This window comes from Ustilago hordei, assembly GCF_900519145.1.
Source record: "Ustilago hordei strain Uho2 genome assembly, contig: UHO2_contig_13, whole genome shotgun sequence".
In the NCBI taxonomy this organism is placed as follows: Eukaryota; Fungi; Basidiomycota; class Ustilaginomycetes; order Ustilaginales; family Ustilaginaceae; genus Ustilago; species Ustilago hordei.
Window position 1 is genome coordinate 423663 of NW_024545290.1, and position 13807 is coordinate 437469.

Consider the following 13807-nt stretch of genomic DNA (forward strand, 5'->3'; position numbering starts at 1 on the left):
GAGATGTTCCTCTCCAAAATGTATTGTATGTTCAGCATCTCAATGTTAACCTATTGTCAACAAATTCTCTGACAGATGAAGGAGCACAAGTGATACTAGATTCAACCAGAGGGCAAATATACCTAGCAAATGGCATGTTACTCAAGATGACCAAGAATCGCGAGCAAGGACTTTTGGAGTTCCAAGGTGACACATGGCAGGAAAATGCAATGATCACATCAGCATCATTATTTGAAGGTGTTGATGAAGATTTCGAGCGTATTGAGAACAAAGTCAAGATATCCAAACAACAATTATGGCATGAGCATCTAGGCCATCTGGGCTGAGACAAAACAAGAGCCATCATCAACCATCTAAAAGGTGACCACCCAGCAAACCTAAGTCCAAATGCCACTTTGACATGTGAGCATTGCATCCGAGCTAAAAGCACAGCAGCTCGAATGGGTCAGGGTGGCAGAGAAAGGTCCGTCTCTCCGCTTGACCTCATTCATATCAACTTGATGGTCGATTCATCGCATGCAACAGAGTACACGTGCACTTTGGTCTTGATTGATGACCACAGCAAGTACATGTACGTACGACCTCTATTACAAAAGAGCCACGCTTTTAAGGAGCTAAAATCAATAATTGCATACCTAGAGACACAGGCAGGAAAGAGTTTAAAAGCAATATGGTCTGATCAAGGTACTGAATGGAGGAGCAATGATGCCCATGAATGGGCACATGATAAAGGCATAGAGTGGCAAATGACAGTAGGATATGATAGCAGACAGAACAGATGTGTAGAAAGGACGAACAGGAGCATAAGTGAGAAGATGCAGGCCCTACTCATGCAGAGATGATTGCTGAAGAGGTTCTGGCTGTATGCAATATGGGCTGCAGCATTCAAGATGAATCTCACCCTGAGTATAGATGGTGAGGTCCCATATCAGGCTATGTTTGGGAGATTGCTGGAACAGCTTATGAAGCTTCTACATGTGTTCAGATGTTTATCATGGGTAAATATTCCTAAAGCTAAAAGAGACAATAAGAAGCTCGACCAATGGGCCATAGCATCCATATTCCTAGGATATAGTTTGGAGAGAAGAGGCTGGCTCTTCTACAGCCCAGATTATAGACCAAATATTTTCTGGAGCAATTCAGCAAAGTTCATGGAGACCAAATGCTGGTCTGATAGGATGGAGTGGCGACCAGTGATTACACAGCCACCACCAGCATTAACAAACGAGGAAGACTTTGGCGATCTGAGGTACACAGATGAGAACCTTTTTGACGAGAGGGAAGAGGAAGCATTGCAGGAATACATGGACATGGATAATGTCGATGAAACAGATGGAGGACAGACCTCAGACGAAGTTGCCAAGGAAGTGATCGAACACAATACCATTGCCAATAGATGGAATGATAATAAACTTTATGGATTTATGGCAACCAATGACAATGAAAGAAAGAACCTGGACCCAACCATTAGCGAGGCACTATCCGGAGAGGACAAGAAACATTGGGAAGAAGCGATGCATAAGGAGCTGGACGGGCTTAAGGCCATGGGCATGTGGGAAGTCGCTGATCTCCCAAAGGGTATGAACACCATCGACACACGTTGGGTACTAAAGATAAAGACGGATGCCAACCTAATCCCAACCAAGTTCAAAGCAAGGTTAGTGGCACGGGGCTTCACTCAAAGAGAGGGTATTGATTACACAGAAGTTTTCGCCCCTGTAGCACCTGTCATGGGCCTGGATGCTCAAGAAGCAGGAGGGTCACAGGTTCAACAGGTATTGAAGATCTAGTCGAGATCAGTAGAGAGCATGGTTGTAGTGCAGTCTCCATGGAGACCATGGACTCCTACGGACTCACATGCAAAGGAGGGCCAAGCACAGCCACGAAGAGGACCAAGCTCAAGGAGCATGCAGATGGTTACCACTCAGGGGCTCGAGAGACAAGAGCCAAAGGAACTGTCACTGATCAAAGGAGAAGGAGCAGTGTCGAAGGAGTCGACACCAGGTCATGAGGAGGAGGAGCAGTGTCAAAGGAGTCGACACCAGGTCATGAGGAGGAGGAGCAGTGTCGAAGGAGTCGACACCACTCAAGAGGCACAGGGGTGCCAAGCAGGAGAGGCCCCTGAGCAGTACTCGATGAAGAGGGTACTCTCTGGAGAGAGAGCAGGAGCAGCATCGCTGGTGATGCTGTGAAGAGGTATATAACCATGCTTTCTCATCATCATAGGTCGAGTGGATCCTCATCCACTCTACTCACCATATAACTAGTTATCACTTCAGCATAAGTATACATTAGTTTCAGTCAGCATAGCAGCAATCTATCAAGGTTGCTCCTCATCGTAGTGTGTGTGTTGTATCACCACTACCTGACATCCGAAGGCGCCCATAGCAGGTTAGCGGTCCGGATCAAGATAGAACCGAAGGCAGTAGTCCACTGCGGTCTGGGGATCACTTCAAGCATCAAGTCAACACACTGGACACTCGTGTTGATGCCACCAATCTTATCACCAACACCATCAACCTCATCATCATCAACACTCACACCAGACCTTGGTGTCATCATAACATTGATATTGATCATGCCGAGCTACCCCTGAACGGAGTGTCCACAGAGGTCAGCCGAAACCTACGATAGTATATACAACGAACGCCACCTGCTGTCACTGCACAACTTGATAGTCACCAATACCGAGACAACAGCTGTCGCACAGTTTGATAGTCACCAAGTATCTCGACAGACCGACCTGGGTTTCAGGCGCGAGACCCCTGACAGCACCCATCCAGTCAATTCGAGGAGTTCTAGCCATGGCAACTGTATGAGACTGGGAAGTAGATTGTATCGATGTTAAACAGGCATACCTGAACTTGATGTTACATCATAGTATCTTCTTAAAGCCACTGCTTGGAATGAAGGTACCCCCTGGAAAGGCCCTAAAGCTAATGAAAGGCCTATATGGATTAAAGCAATTGGGTAGAGAATGGAATATGGAGCTAGACTCACACCTACAAAAGATAGGTTTCTATTGCATGCCGAGCGCTCCATGCCTATACTCAAGAGGAACAGGCGATAGCATGACAATCATCACAGCCTATGTAGATGACATGCTTATAACATCACCCAGTTGCACAGAGGTAAGCCACACTAAGGATGAGATAATGGCAAAATGGGGAACGGAAGATAAAGGACCTGTGAAGGAGTTCTTAGGCATAAGGATAGATTGAGACAGAATACGGAGAAGGATGACACTCGATCTAATGGCTTACATTAAGGCTATGGTGAGAAAGTGGCTACAAACAACTGATCTGAAGTCATGGGTACTGATGCAGAGCCTGACAGGTATTACAGGTGGTGACAAGTGCAACTCATTGGCAGCAAAACAGTACCAAGAATTAGTTGGACAGCTTTTATGGGTATCTAACACAGCACGGCCCAACATATCATTCACCGTAGGAACACTAGCAAGATACATGTTGAGCCCAACGAGCAATGCATGGAAGGCAGCATTACATTTGGTGAAATACCTCAATCAAACCAGCAAATATAAGTTACTCTTTGGAGATGAAGCAAACAAACACTCAGGACAGCAAATTGTTATGTATACTGATGCAAATTGGGCATTGGACCCAATGAATGGATGAAGAAGCACATCAGGGGGAGTAACATACATGTATGGGTGCCCAGTTAGCTGGAGATCACATGTTCAAAAGTGCATGGCATTGTCAGCAGTCAAGGCTGAATTTGTAGCTGCTTCAGAGGCAATGAGAGAGGCTCTTTTCTTCTCATACCTTCTCAGGGACCTGGGAGTTGAGGCCCATCCACTGACATTGTGGACAGACAGTCAAGGATGTATCCAGGTAAGCAAAGACCCCACCAAGCACTGGAAGTTGAAGCACATCGACACAAGGTACCACTTCGTCAGAGACCATGTTCAGGAAGGAGAAGTCAAAATCGATTTTGTCAGGACAACAGACAATGTTGCAGACATCCTCACGAAGCTGCTAAAGGGCTTGGCCACATCTCAGATCGCATGCCAAATAGGATTGATGATGCTGTCGAGGGGGGGAGTTGAAGATGCATCAGCATCCTAAACTGAACCATGTGGTTCATGGAGCACAAGCGAGACACCGGTGAGTCAGAGCTGCATGTCAACATGCATCAATATGCATGTGGGACATATAAGTACTTCAACAATAACACTCAGAAGATGGCAATGCTCAGGAGGTAACAACACAGGGGTGATATGAAGAATAGTTCATTATGATCTAGTATGGGCTGAAGATAGCAATCAAGTATATATATGTTCACATTGTAGCACCTATCATTTAATAAACATATACAACTGTTATACGCCTGAAAAGTTGAGCTTGCTAGTAGCTCCTAAACAGTCGCGTTTTACCTGTAAATCTTCAACTCACGGACCCTGGATTTTCTATCTGGCACCGTTGATATTCTGGTGCTGGTGCTTGCTGCTTGCTGTTCAACATAGACAAGCATCAGCGTCATCCTTTCGTGTAGCTGCAATCATCGGCTGCTCCGGCTGCTCGGGTCCGCTTCTGTTCCCAGCGCACGCAACGCTGCACTCTCCACTCTCTGGCAGTAGAGCCGACAGCATCCCTGCAACGCCCCTTTGCACGGCGGTGCCGACAATGCCATATACATCGATACAATAGAAGCACATACAAATCCACACGTCACCCGCTTTTCCCACGCTCCGGCAAAGCCTCGGGAAAGCCGAATATAGATAGCAGCCCTCTCCACCGTAGGCAAGCAAGGATCGGCAAGCATGTCGCACTTCGTCTCCAGCCACACCTCGCAAGACTTTGCTTCGCTGCAAACTCAGCTGTTGCGCAGAGAGCCAGTGCAAGGTGGCAGCCCGGCCGAAGAAGAGCCACTCTACTCGGACCATGCCGACAAGCAGGGTGGGTTGGGAGCATCGGCCAGTTCACTCGCCTGTCGTCGTCGGCGCAACAGCAACAACGACAACCTCGGCCCTTCCGACGACAATCGTAGTCAGCGTGTGCCATCGCTCTATTCACGTCGCAATAGTCCCCAACTGCCCGAGCCAGGCCCTTCTCGTGCGGCAAGTCTCGCGCGCAATGTCGACGGCGGTGGCCAGATTGAAGCTATCGACTACTTCTCCAACCCTACTTCCCCTCCATCCCGACCACCATCTACGGCCTATCGTGTTCATCTCGATAGTGGCAATCCATTTTCTGCCAACAACACCTCTTCCCCTATCTCGTTCGCCGACCATGCCGATACACGCACAGCTTCAATCTACTCAGATCAGCCGTATGCTGTCTCTTCCGCCATCCTGGCCCAGAGCACATCCACAATACCCTCCAGACGTCTCCCCAAAGGTGTCTCCTTTTCCGATCCACGTACCGGCCCAGGCGAAGACGGTCATCGTACCCAGAGCGCCAAACACTATCGTAAACCTGCACGCTCCAATAGCGCCTTTCAGGATGCAACTCTCTCACATCAGCATAACGCTCATATGCCGCGCACCAAGACGCTGGGCATGATCAGTCCTGCCGAAATGGCTCCTCGTAAGCTTGGCACTTGGGATGGTGTCTTCATGCCAGTCAGTCTCAACATCCTCGGTATCATCTTGTTTCTGCGTTTCGGCTTCATCCTTGGCCAGGCAGGTCTGCTCGGCTCTCTCTTTCTGCTGATGCTCAGTTATGCCATCGATACGCTCACCGCTATGAGTCTCAACGCGATTAGTACCAACGGTCAAGTCAGAGGTGGAGGTGCATATTATCTCATCTCTCGCTCTCTCGGTCCAGAATTCGGCGGATCTATTGGGCTGATCTTCTTTGCTGGACAAGCGCTGAATGCTGCTATGAACCTTTTAGGTTTCGTCGAGACTCTGACCGATGCGTTCGGTCAAAGTAGAGGTCCATCCGGTTTCTTGCCCCAAGGACCGTGGTACTCGTTCTTCTACGGCTCCATCGTGCTGCTACTCAGTGCCATCGTTTGCCTTGTCGGCTCCAAGCTCTTTGCACGTGCTACATTGGCATTGGCACTAGTGTTGTGCGTGTCCATCATCAGCATCCCCATCTCTTCATTCACTGTGCAACCCTTCATCGATGATGACCGAGGTGCATACTACACTGGATGGTCCTCGGATACACTCCGAGGCAATCTCTTTCCGCGCTTCACCTCGGGTGCTGCAGGCTCGTCAACAGGCACCGAAGCAGAAAACTGGCAGAGCGTCTTTGGTGTACTCTTCCCCGCCGTCACTGGTATCCTCGCAGGAGCGTCCATGTCAGGCGATCTGCGAAAGCCAAGCAAAAGCATTCCCAAGGGTACAAACTACTCGCTTCTCTTCACTTTTTTGGTCTACCTCTTCAGCTTTGTTATCTTTGCTGGCACCATCGAGCGCGAGTCCTTCTATGTCGATGTCGGTATTGTTTCCGATGTCGCACTTAGTCCGCAGCTCATCACTTTTGGTGCACTTGCTTCGACCGCTTTCTCGGCATTGATGGGCGTCATGGCGTGTGGCAAAGTCCTCCAAGCCATTGCACGAGACAACTTGCTTCCCATCCTCGACCTCTTTGCTCAAGGCACCCAAGTTAGCGATACTCCTATCCACGCCGTTCTCGCCACCTACATTTTTTGCCAGACTATCCTATTCGTCGATTCAGTCAACACCATTGCACAGCTCGTCACCATGACTACACTTCTCACTTTCGGTACGCTCAGCTTCGCTACGTGTGCACTCAAAGCAGGAGGAGCGCCGAGCTTTCGACCCTCCTTCAAGTACTGGAATATCTGGACAGCTGCTGGTGGTGCAGTCAGTTGTTTCAGTGCTATGTTCTTCACCGACCCTACTGCGGCTGCAGCTTGTATCATCTTTGCCGTCATGCTATTTGTCATGATTCATTTTTTTTCCCCACCTAAGCCGTGGGGAGATGTGACACGTAACATCACCTACCACTTTGTCCGCAAGTATCTACTCCGACTCGACGAACGTAAGGGACACGTCAAGTACTGGCGACCGCAGATTCTACTGCTGGCGAACAATCCTCGAAGCGAGTGGAACCTTATCATTTTTTGCAACTCGCTCAAGAAAGGTGCGCTCTACGTACTCGGTCATGTCCTCAAGGGAGAGTTCACAGAGTGTTTGGCCGAGTTGAGGAAACAGCAAGTAGCTTGGCTTAAGCTTGTGGATCTCACGGGGATAAAGTCGTTTGTCGACGTGGTCATTGCCAAGGATGAAAGGGAGGGTGCTCGCAACTTGATTCTTTCCTGTGGGTTGGGGGGGATGAGGCCGAATATTGTCGTGATGGGTTATCCGAGCGATATGAGACATCCTGCCAAGGTCGCACCTAGCAGTTACGCTGGTAGTGGACATAGGAGCGATGGTAGCGAGATTACAATCAGAGGTCTGGGATGGCCTCAGCGTCATCATCGTGCTGTTGACATTGGCAGTTTACCAACTGACGTTGCGAGGAAAGAGACACCGATCAAACCAACTACGTATGTGGGGATCATGGAAGATTCGCTCGCACTCAATAAGGCTCTTGCCATTGCGTACGGGTTTGATCTTATGCAGCCTCCCGGACCCGTCGCTTCCAATACGGCGCAAAATGGAAACCTAGCACCTGAACGATACATCGATCTCTGGCCGATTCAAATCGCAAGCCCAGATGCAGACGAAAGCCATGCTTGGGACACTTACACTATGGTCCTCCATCTCGGCACCATTCTTAGCTTCACCAGTAGCTGGAAGTCTCACAAGCTTCGTGTTTCTGTCTTTGTGGAGCATGCGAGTGAGATGCAACAGGAACGCAACAGGATTCGAGCGCTGTTGGATAACTTGCGCATCCCGGCATCGCTCCGTGTGTTTTGCTTGGCAGATCAGAGTGTTACTACGTACCAAACCATTGTTCACGGTAGCAACATTGCAGCGGTCGAGGTTGATGAGGCGTTGCGTGGCGATCCTTGGTGGGAGACTCTGAAAGAGCTTCGGAGGAATGACGAGCGACGTGCGAGGCAAGCAGCGAAACGCAAATCTCAAGCCTTATCACCTGCTAAAGCTATCCCGTCCGGCGGTGGTGGAGGAGGAGGAGGAGGAGCAGCAGCAGCAGCAGGAGGTCAAGCGGGGGATGCACCTCGCAAACAATCCAAACGAGAACAAAAGCTATTCGGCGTAAGTTTGCCCGCCGAGCACTTGGCGTTTCACAAGCAGAACATTCGCTTGGGTCTTGCGCATCCCAGAGCACGTAGGGACGATGGGGAGGATGGAAATGGGTCTTCTGACTCGGATTCCGAGTTTGAGGATGAACTGGCGATGTTGAGTGAGGACGATGATTGGTTGGTCGATGGGCCCAACCGGAGAGGCTTGGCGATTAGGAGAGCTTCGACGTTGGAGCCGAGTAGTTATTTGGGTAAGACAAAGACTTATCGTTCGAGAGCGTACTCGATTGGTGGGTCGGCTGGGTTGCCTGATGATCCGGTCACTGCTGCTAGTAGACCGCTGTTGGGTGCTTCTCCGCAGACGGGTTCGGGATCGGTCGCGACGAGTTACGGCACGCTGAGTTCGAGTCAGAGGACTGCCACGCCGGCGAATGTGAGGGCGGCGAGTAAGGGGAGTTTGTTGGGTACATCGTATGCTTCGACGGATTCGAGCATGACTCCTCGTGCTTCGGTGCCGTATAGCGAAGAAAAGCCTTCTCCGCTAAGACAGGGTCTTGTCTCGGCATCCAAGGGGGATGAGGGGGATGGGGAGGAGGAAGAGAATGCAGCAACGCTCAAAGCTTCGGAACGACAAAAGCTGCAAGCTGAACTCAAACGCGACTCGGAAATCACCAGGAACACCACCCCGACCAGATCCAAAGCTGCTGCTGTTGGCCTCGGCATGGCTGCTTCCCGCTCAACCGATGCTGTTACACCTCGTCCAAAGACAAAGTTGGATAAACGACAGTGGTCGTATGCAAGCAGCTCCTCAAGCGCATCCTCAGACAGAGGCTCTTCGGGCGGGGAAGAGGATTCAAAAGGTCGCCTCACCAAATGCACCAAAGGTTCCACAGGCAAACCTTGGCGTCATGCTCGATCGCGATCCGAAGAAACGTCTACCTCCTCAACAACGGCTGGTGCTTCACCAGTTGCAATGCGTCGCATGCGACCCGCGCCTTGCACTAGCAGAGTCGGTAGCAAAAGCTACTCTACAAATCTACCCGTGATCTCGTTCAATGAGCTACCCAATAAAGCTCAGTACCTCATCTTGAACGAGTTGATCAGGCTGAACAGCAATAGGACAAGTACAGGGGTGGTATTGACGGCCTTGCCGGCTCCGGAGGTGGGGACGAGTGAAGACGAGTTGAAGAGTCTAAGATATTTGGAACAATTAGAGAGTCTGTTTGCTGGTGGACCACCGATTCTGGGGGTGCATGCGAAGACGCTGACTATGACTATGAGTTTGTAATACACATGCTCAGGAAGAGGGGGATGGAATGGACAGATGCTAGATACGAAAGCTTTCTGGTGTGATTCGTGGTTATTAGTGAGGGTCAGGTTCATTTGTGGCACCACATCTCAGGTTGTGTGGGTTTTGCGGTTCAACCCCTTGTCGGCGTGGGAGGAGGCGAGGTTCGTGAGTGTTTTGTCACCCCACCAGATGAAGTTTCGTTGTGGCGAAGCAAGTTTGTATGGTGCAAATTGGTTGCGGAGCGAGAGGTCCGTGGGGCCTCTGATTGGAGGAGGCTTGATCAAGCTCTTTCCACCTCGTTGGCCCCTCTGGTTTCCTTTGTACGCTGACTCTTGATTGCTTCTTTGTGACCATCATCATTGCCTTGTCTCTTGCACGTTTCCATCCTCTTGACCGTCTCTCTCTCGGACTGCTGATCAGGATGAGTCGAATCGCACCAACGCTTCTCCTCCTCCTTCTCGCCGTTTTCCTTCTGCTTCTCTCGTCGCCGATTATCTCAGCACATGCCAGTGGCGATCACGCTCTACAACAGCCATCAAAGCGCTCCGAAAACGGGCCTGCAATCGAGTTCGCCACAACCCCTCAAGAAGCTGCGAATGAAGGGCCAGCTCTTATCGAGCCTCAATACAACCAGTTCGCCCCTCCTCCCACGCACAGGGGCAATCACCATGATCGCCATCATCACGGCGGAAAGGGATTGAGTAAAAACAAACTTGAGCATTGGATGCACAAACTGGGTCTACACCCTACCAGACATCAGATCGATCAACTTTATTCCAAGGTCAACAAACACGATCAACAGCATCACCGCGGGCAAGGTGGGCGCGGTAAGCAAACATCTGGGAAGGGTAGGGGGGATAAAGAGAAGCCTCCGGTATGGAAAGAGTTGAACGATCAAGGTCAAGAGGTTGCACAAGCTCGACCTGTTTCAGCGGGTAAGATGGGAATTCTTCCTCCTGGAACGCCGAGGAAGTGGGATAGTGAGGAGCCATCGGATACGAATAAGTCGTCTTCTCCCGTTGCTGCTGCTGTTGCACCACTTCCAGAGCCAGCTCCGAACACTATTGCTTCTCCAACTCGAGCGAAGAATGATTCGCATCCACCAGCTCCAGGGCAAGTGCTTCCTGCAAAGAACAATGGTTTGGATGCTCCGGTGACCAATATCCCTTCCAACACGGCCGCAAGTAGCAACATGGGGCCAATGAAGAGTGGTACGAGCGGCTCAATTAACCCCAGTGCAACAGCTTCATCCACCACCCCAGGAGGAGCAGAAGGAGCAGGAGGAGCAGGAGGAAAACCAAAAACCGTAGCCGGAATACCAGTCGTAGCTGACAACGACGGAGATATGAAAGCACCGCAACCGCAACTTACCAACTCTACTAGTGCTGGTGGCAGGCGTAAACAATCTGGAGCCACGGGTAAAACTGAAGCGCCATATGGCGGATGGACTGTTGGAGGTAGTCTTTTAGTTGCCAGTTTGTTGGTTGTGGTTTTGTTTGCTATCTAGACTCGACCTCTGCTCCTGTCTATTCTCTGTGTCATGGATGAGCAGGATAGGTAATGTTGTACGTCTTCTGTGCTTGCTGGTATGCTGTCTGAAGACGTGTGAGGATGAGCGTGTGAGGATGAGCGTGTGTCAGGTGTGAGCTGCCAAACACTGCGCTCGGAGCATTTTCGATTGGACAAGGCTCGATTTCGGAGCGTTTTGGTACGCCCTGTGTGCAGAGACGCACAGACCATGATACCCTCACATCCTGCTTGACTTGTTACCACCAACCCGCACGACGACCTGCATGTCTCTTACAACATCAACCGGGATACAGTGCCGTCTGCGATCGGAAGGAGGCGCAGACACATCAGCACCAAAGTATAGTGGCTGCGTAGAAGGTCCAAGCCCACGCAACGGCAAACGCCAACATAAGGGTCCGTGCGGTTAGGGCTTCATTTGGCCCCTTTCCTCTTGCACCACACGGAAAGCGGAAAGGAGAGCAGCACTTGCTACGTACAACGATCTGCTTCAACGTCGCTATTCAGAGTTGACTTTGGAAGCATCAGTGCTATCGTAGCAGGGCCGTTTGGCGGGATAAGGCTTGGATCCGGATTCAGCACCAATATCCAGAAGCCTCGTTTGTTACACAAGATCATCGTAGGGCGCTAAACAGCAAAACTGGACGATCAGTCGCAAGCCTCTATGGCTCAGATGGCAAGGAAAACAACCAAACCTCAAAAGTATACCAGCAAAGACAGCCAATATGGACATGTCCTCCCAACCGTCAGCTTCAACGCCGATCGGTGCGAACGACGATATGGATAACTGGAAACCATACCTTCATACCATCCTTTTCTCCCCGAGCTCCTTCTCCAATTCGCCCGAGATGGGAGAGCCATTCCTTTTCCCTTGGTTTCGGATCTATTCTCGTTCGACGTTTCTTCTTGCTTGTCTGTTGGCGTTTGGTTTGGCTGTTTTGGAGCGATATCTTTCCTTTCTTCTCGATTCCTGCCTCTCGCTCCGCCCATCCTCCTCTTGTACTTTGGCAAGGCGTAAGGATTCGAATGCTACCGCTGGTGAAGCAAGTGTTTATGTAACCATCCCGAGCAATGCCGCAGTCAGTTCAGGCAGGCGGAGAGAGCCAAGAAAAGCCAAGCTGGTGGCTAGAACAGTGGTGTATTTTGTAGCAACATTACTCAGGTATCTATTGATGATTATAGGGATGGGTATGGATTGGTTTCTGCTGCTATCCTTGGTGTTGGGCTTAAGTGTTGGTCATTTGGCTACTGATCTTTACAAGCTTTCGACAATTTCGAATGGTATTCGAGTCGAGAGGGGGCTGGAGGAGGTTGAGTTACTACCGCATCCAGAAACCGAGCAAGAGGGAAAGGCGGAAGGCGAGGAGAGGGGGGAAGGAAGGGACTGCTTGCATCGTCGTAGCACTTCCACACATCGACATGGTGTTACGCCTTACTGAGGATCACTCTCTAATCGCAGTCATGACCAGCAGCTTTGTGAATGGATAGCGTGTGTTTGTATGTATGGGGGGAGCTTGGTTAGGTTCGATCTGGCGAGCGAGAGGGAGATCGAGAGACATATCCCCGCTCCTCCTCTCCTTCCTCCAGAGCGATGGAAGGCGAGAGTTGCCGATCAGGAGAAACACTGAAACTAGGCGAAATAAATCTTCTCCTTTTCCTCTCCGCCATCTCCTGATCGCTTTCTTCTTGCCAAGTATACTCCTCCAACCCAAAATCCTGCCTTGATGGCGGAGAAGGCGAGGTTTTGATCTGAGTCCTTCTCGTCGCTTGTTCAAGCTTTTGCAGTTTCCACCGTTTCAGGTCGGATAGACTATCATCGCTCTCTTGCTCCTCCTCCTCTGCTACACGATTACCTTGGAGAGTTGTGATCAAGCAAGTTTCGAGTTTGCTTATCCTCGGCGCCAAGCCATCTCTAACTTGACACACCTCCCTCTTACTCAATCTCGGCAAAATGATATCACAAACCCTCTCCTCCCTCAGTAACATATCCACCCATTCATCCATATGCAAGACCTCATAGCCACCATCCGCGCTTCTCCACCTCAACTTTCTCCCATCTTGCAACATCGGCTCTAACAGCTGATACACCTCTGTGGATTTACACGTTAGTCGGATGTAGAACGCTGTGAGAGCACGGAGGTATTTGAATTCGCAAGCATCGAGGTAGGCTTTGATTACCGAATCTTCCGGTTGGATCTGGAGCAACTTTTGGACAAGACAGAGGAAATGCGAAGGTCTTTCAAGTCCAACCAGACCGCCGATGTGGTGGAGAGATACGGCAAGAGGCAGGATGGTTGAGGAGGAAAGGCCGAAACAATGTTCTTTCCAAAAGGCGGATTCGTAGATACGGTAGCGGATGGTTTTTTCTATTAGGTGTTGCGGGTTCCTACCGTGGATCGAGACTGCCTTTCGGATTGTGGCGTTGGCCATGCTTACGACCTACGACGCTTAGATGGGGCTGCTATGCATGTGGAGAAGAGGGAAGAGTCCAGAAAGAAACCGTCCAGAAAGAAAGCGTCCAGAAAGAAAGCTTGGAGCCGAAACCCGAAGCCGAAACCCGAAGCCAAAACCCGAAGCCAAAACCCGAAGATTTTATTTATTCCTGCAATTGCTGTTAGAGCGAGTATGGCTAACAAAGTCCGAGAGAAATTCACGAGGAGGAGAACGACACATCTCAGAGTTGAAGTCATTCGTCAGTGCGTTGAAGTCATTCGTCAGTGGTTGGAGTTGAGGCGTCTTGTTGATGATGATGGTGGGAGAGAGAGAGAGAGCGAGAGAGCGAGGAGTCTATATATATACAAAAGAAGAGCGGCAGAGAGCCGCATTAACTGCGGAACATAACAA

The 13807-nt window shown here is 50.3% G+C and overlaps 4 protein-coding genes across 4 annotated transcripts; 3 read left to right on the forward strand and 1 right to left on the reverse strand.

The window, feature by feature from the left end:
* Positions 1-4783: 4783 nt before the first annotated feature.
* UHO2_05391 (uncharacterized protein) lies at positions 4784-9433 on the forward strand (the record flags this gene model as incomplete). Its single annotated transcript, XM_041560207.1, has 1 exon — positions 4784-9433. The coding sequence occupies one exon, from the start codon at positions 4784-4786 to the stop codon at positions 9431-9433; it is 4650 nt and encodes a 1549-aa protein (XP_041416141.1).
* A 424-nt stretch (positions 9434-9857) lies between these two features.
* On the forward strand, positions 9858-10943 carry UHO2_05392 (uncharacterized protein; the record flags this gene model as incomplete). The annotated part of the gene is made up of 1 exon (XM_041560208.1): positions 9858-10943. The coding sequence occupies one exon, from the start codon at positions 9858-9860 to the stop codon at positions 10941-10943; it is 1086 nt and encodes a 361-aa protein (XP_041416142.1).
* A 745-nt stretch (positions 10944-11688) lies between these two features.
* UHO2_05393 (uncharacterized protein) lies at positions 11689-12402 on the forward strand (the record flags this gene model as incomplete). Its single annotated transcript, XM_041560209.1, has 1 exon — positions 11689-12402. One exon carries the CDS (start codon positions 11689-11691, stop codon positions 12400-12402), a length of 714 nt encoding a protein of 237 aa, XP_041416143.1.
* A 79-nt stretch (positions 12403-12481) lies between these two features.
* Positions 12482-13393, reverse strand: UHO2_05394 (uncharacterized protein; the record flags this gene model as incomplete). Its single annotated transcript, XM_041560210.1, has 1 exon — positions 12482-13393. The coding sequence occupies one exon, from the start codon at positions 13391-13393 to the stop codon at positions 12482-12484; it is 912 nt and encodes a 303-aa protein (XP_041416144.1).
* Between the last annotated feature and the right edge of the window lie 414 nt (positions 13394-13807).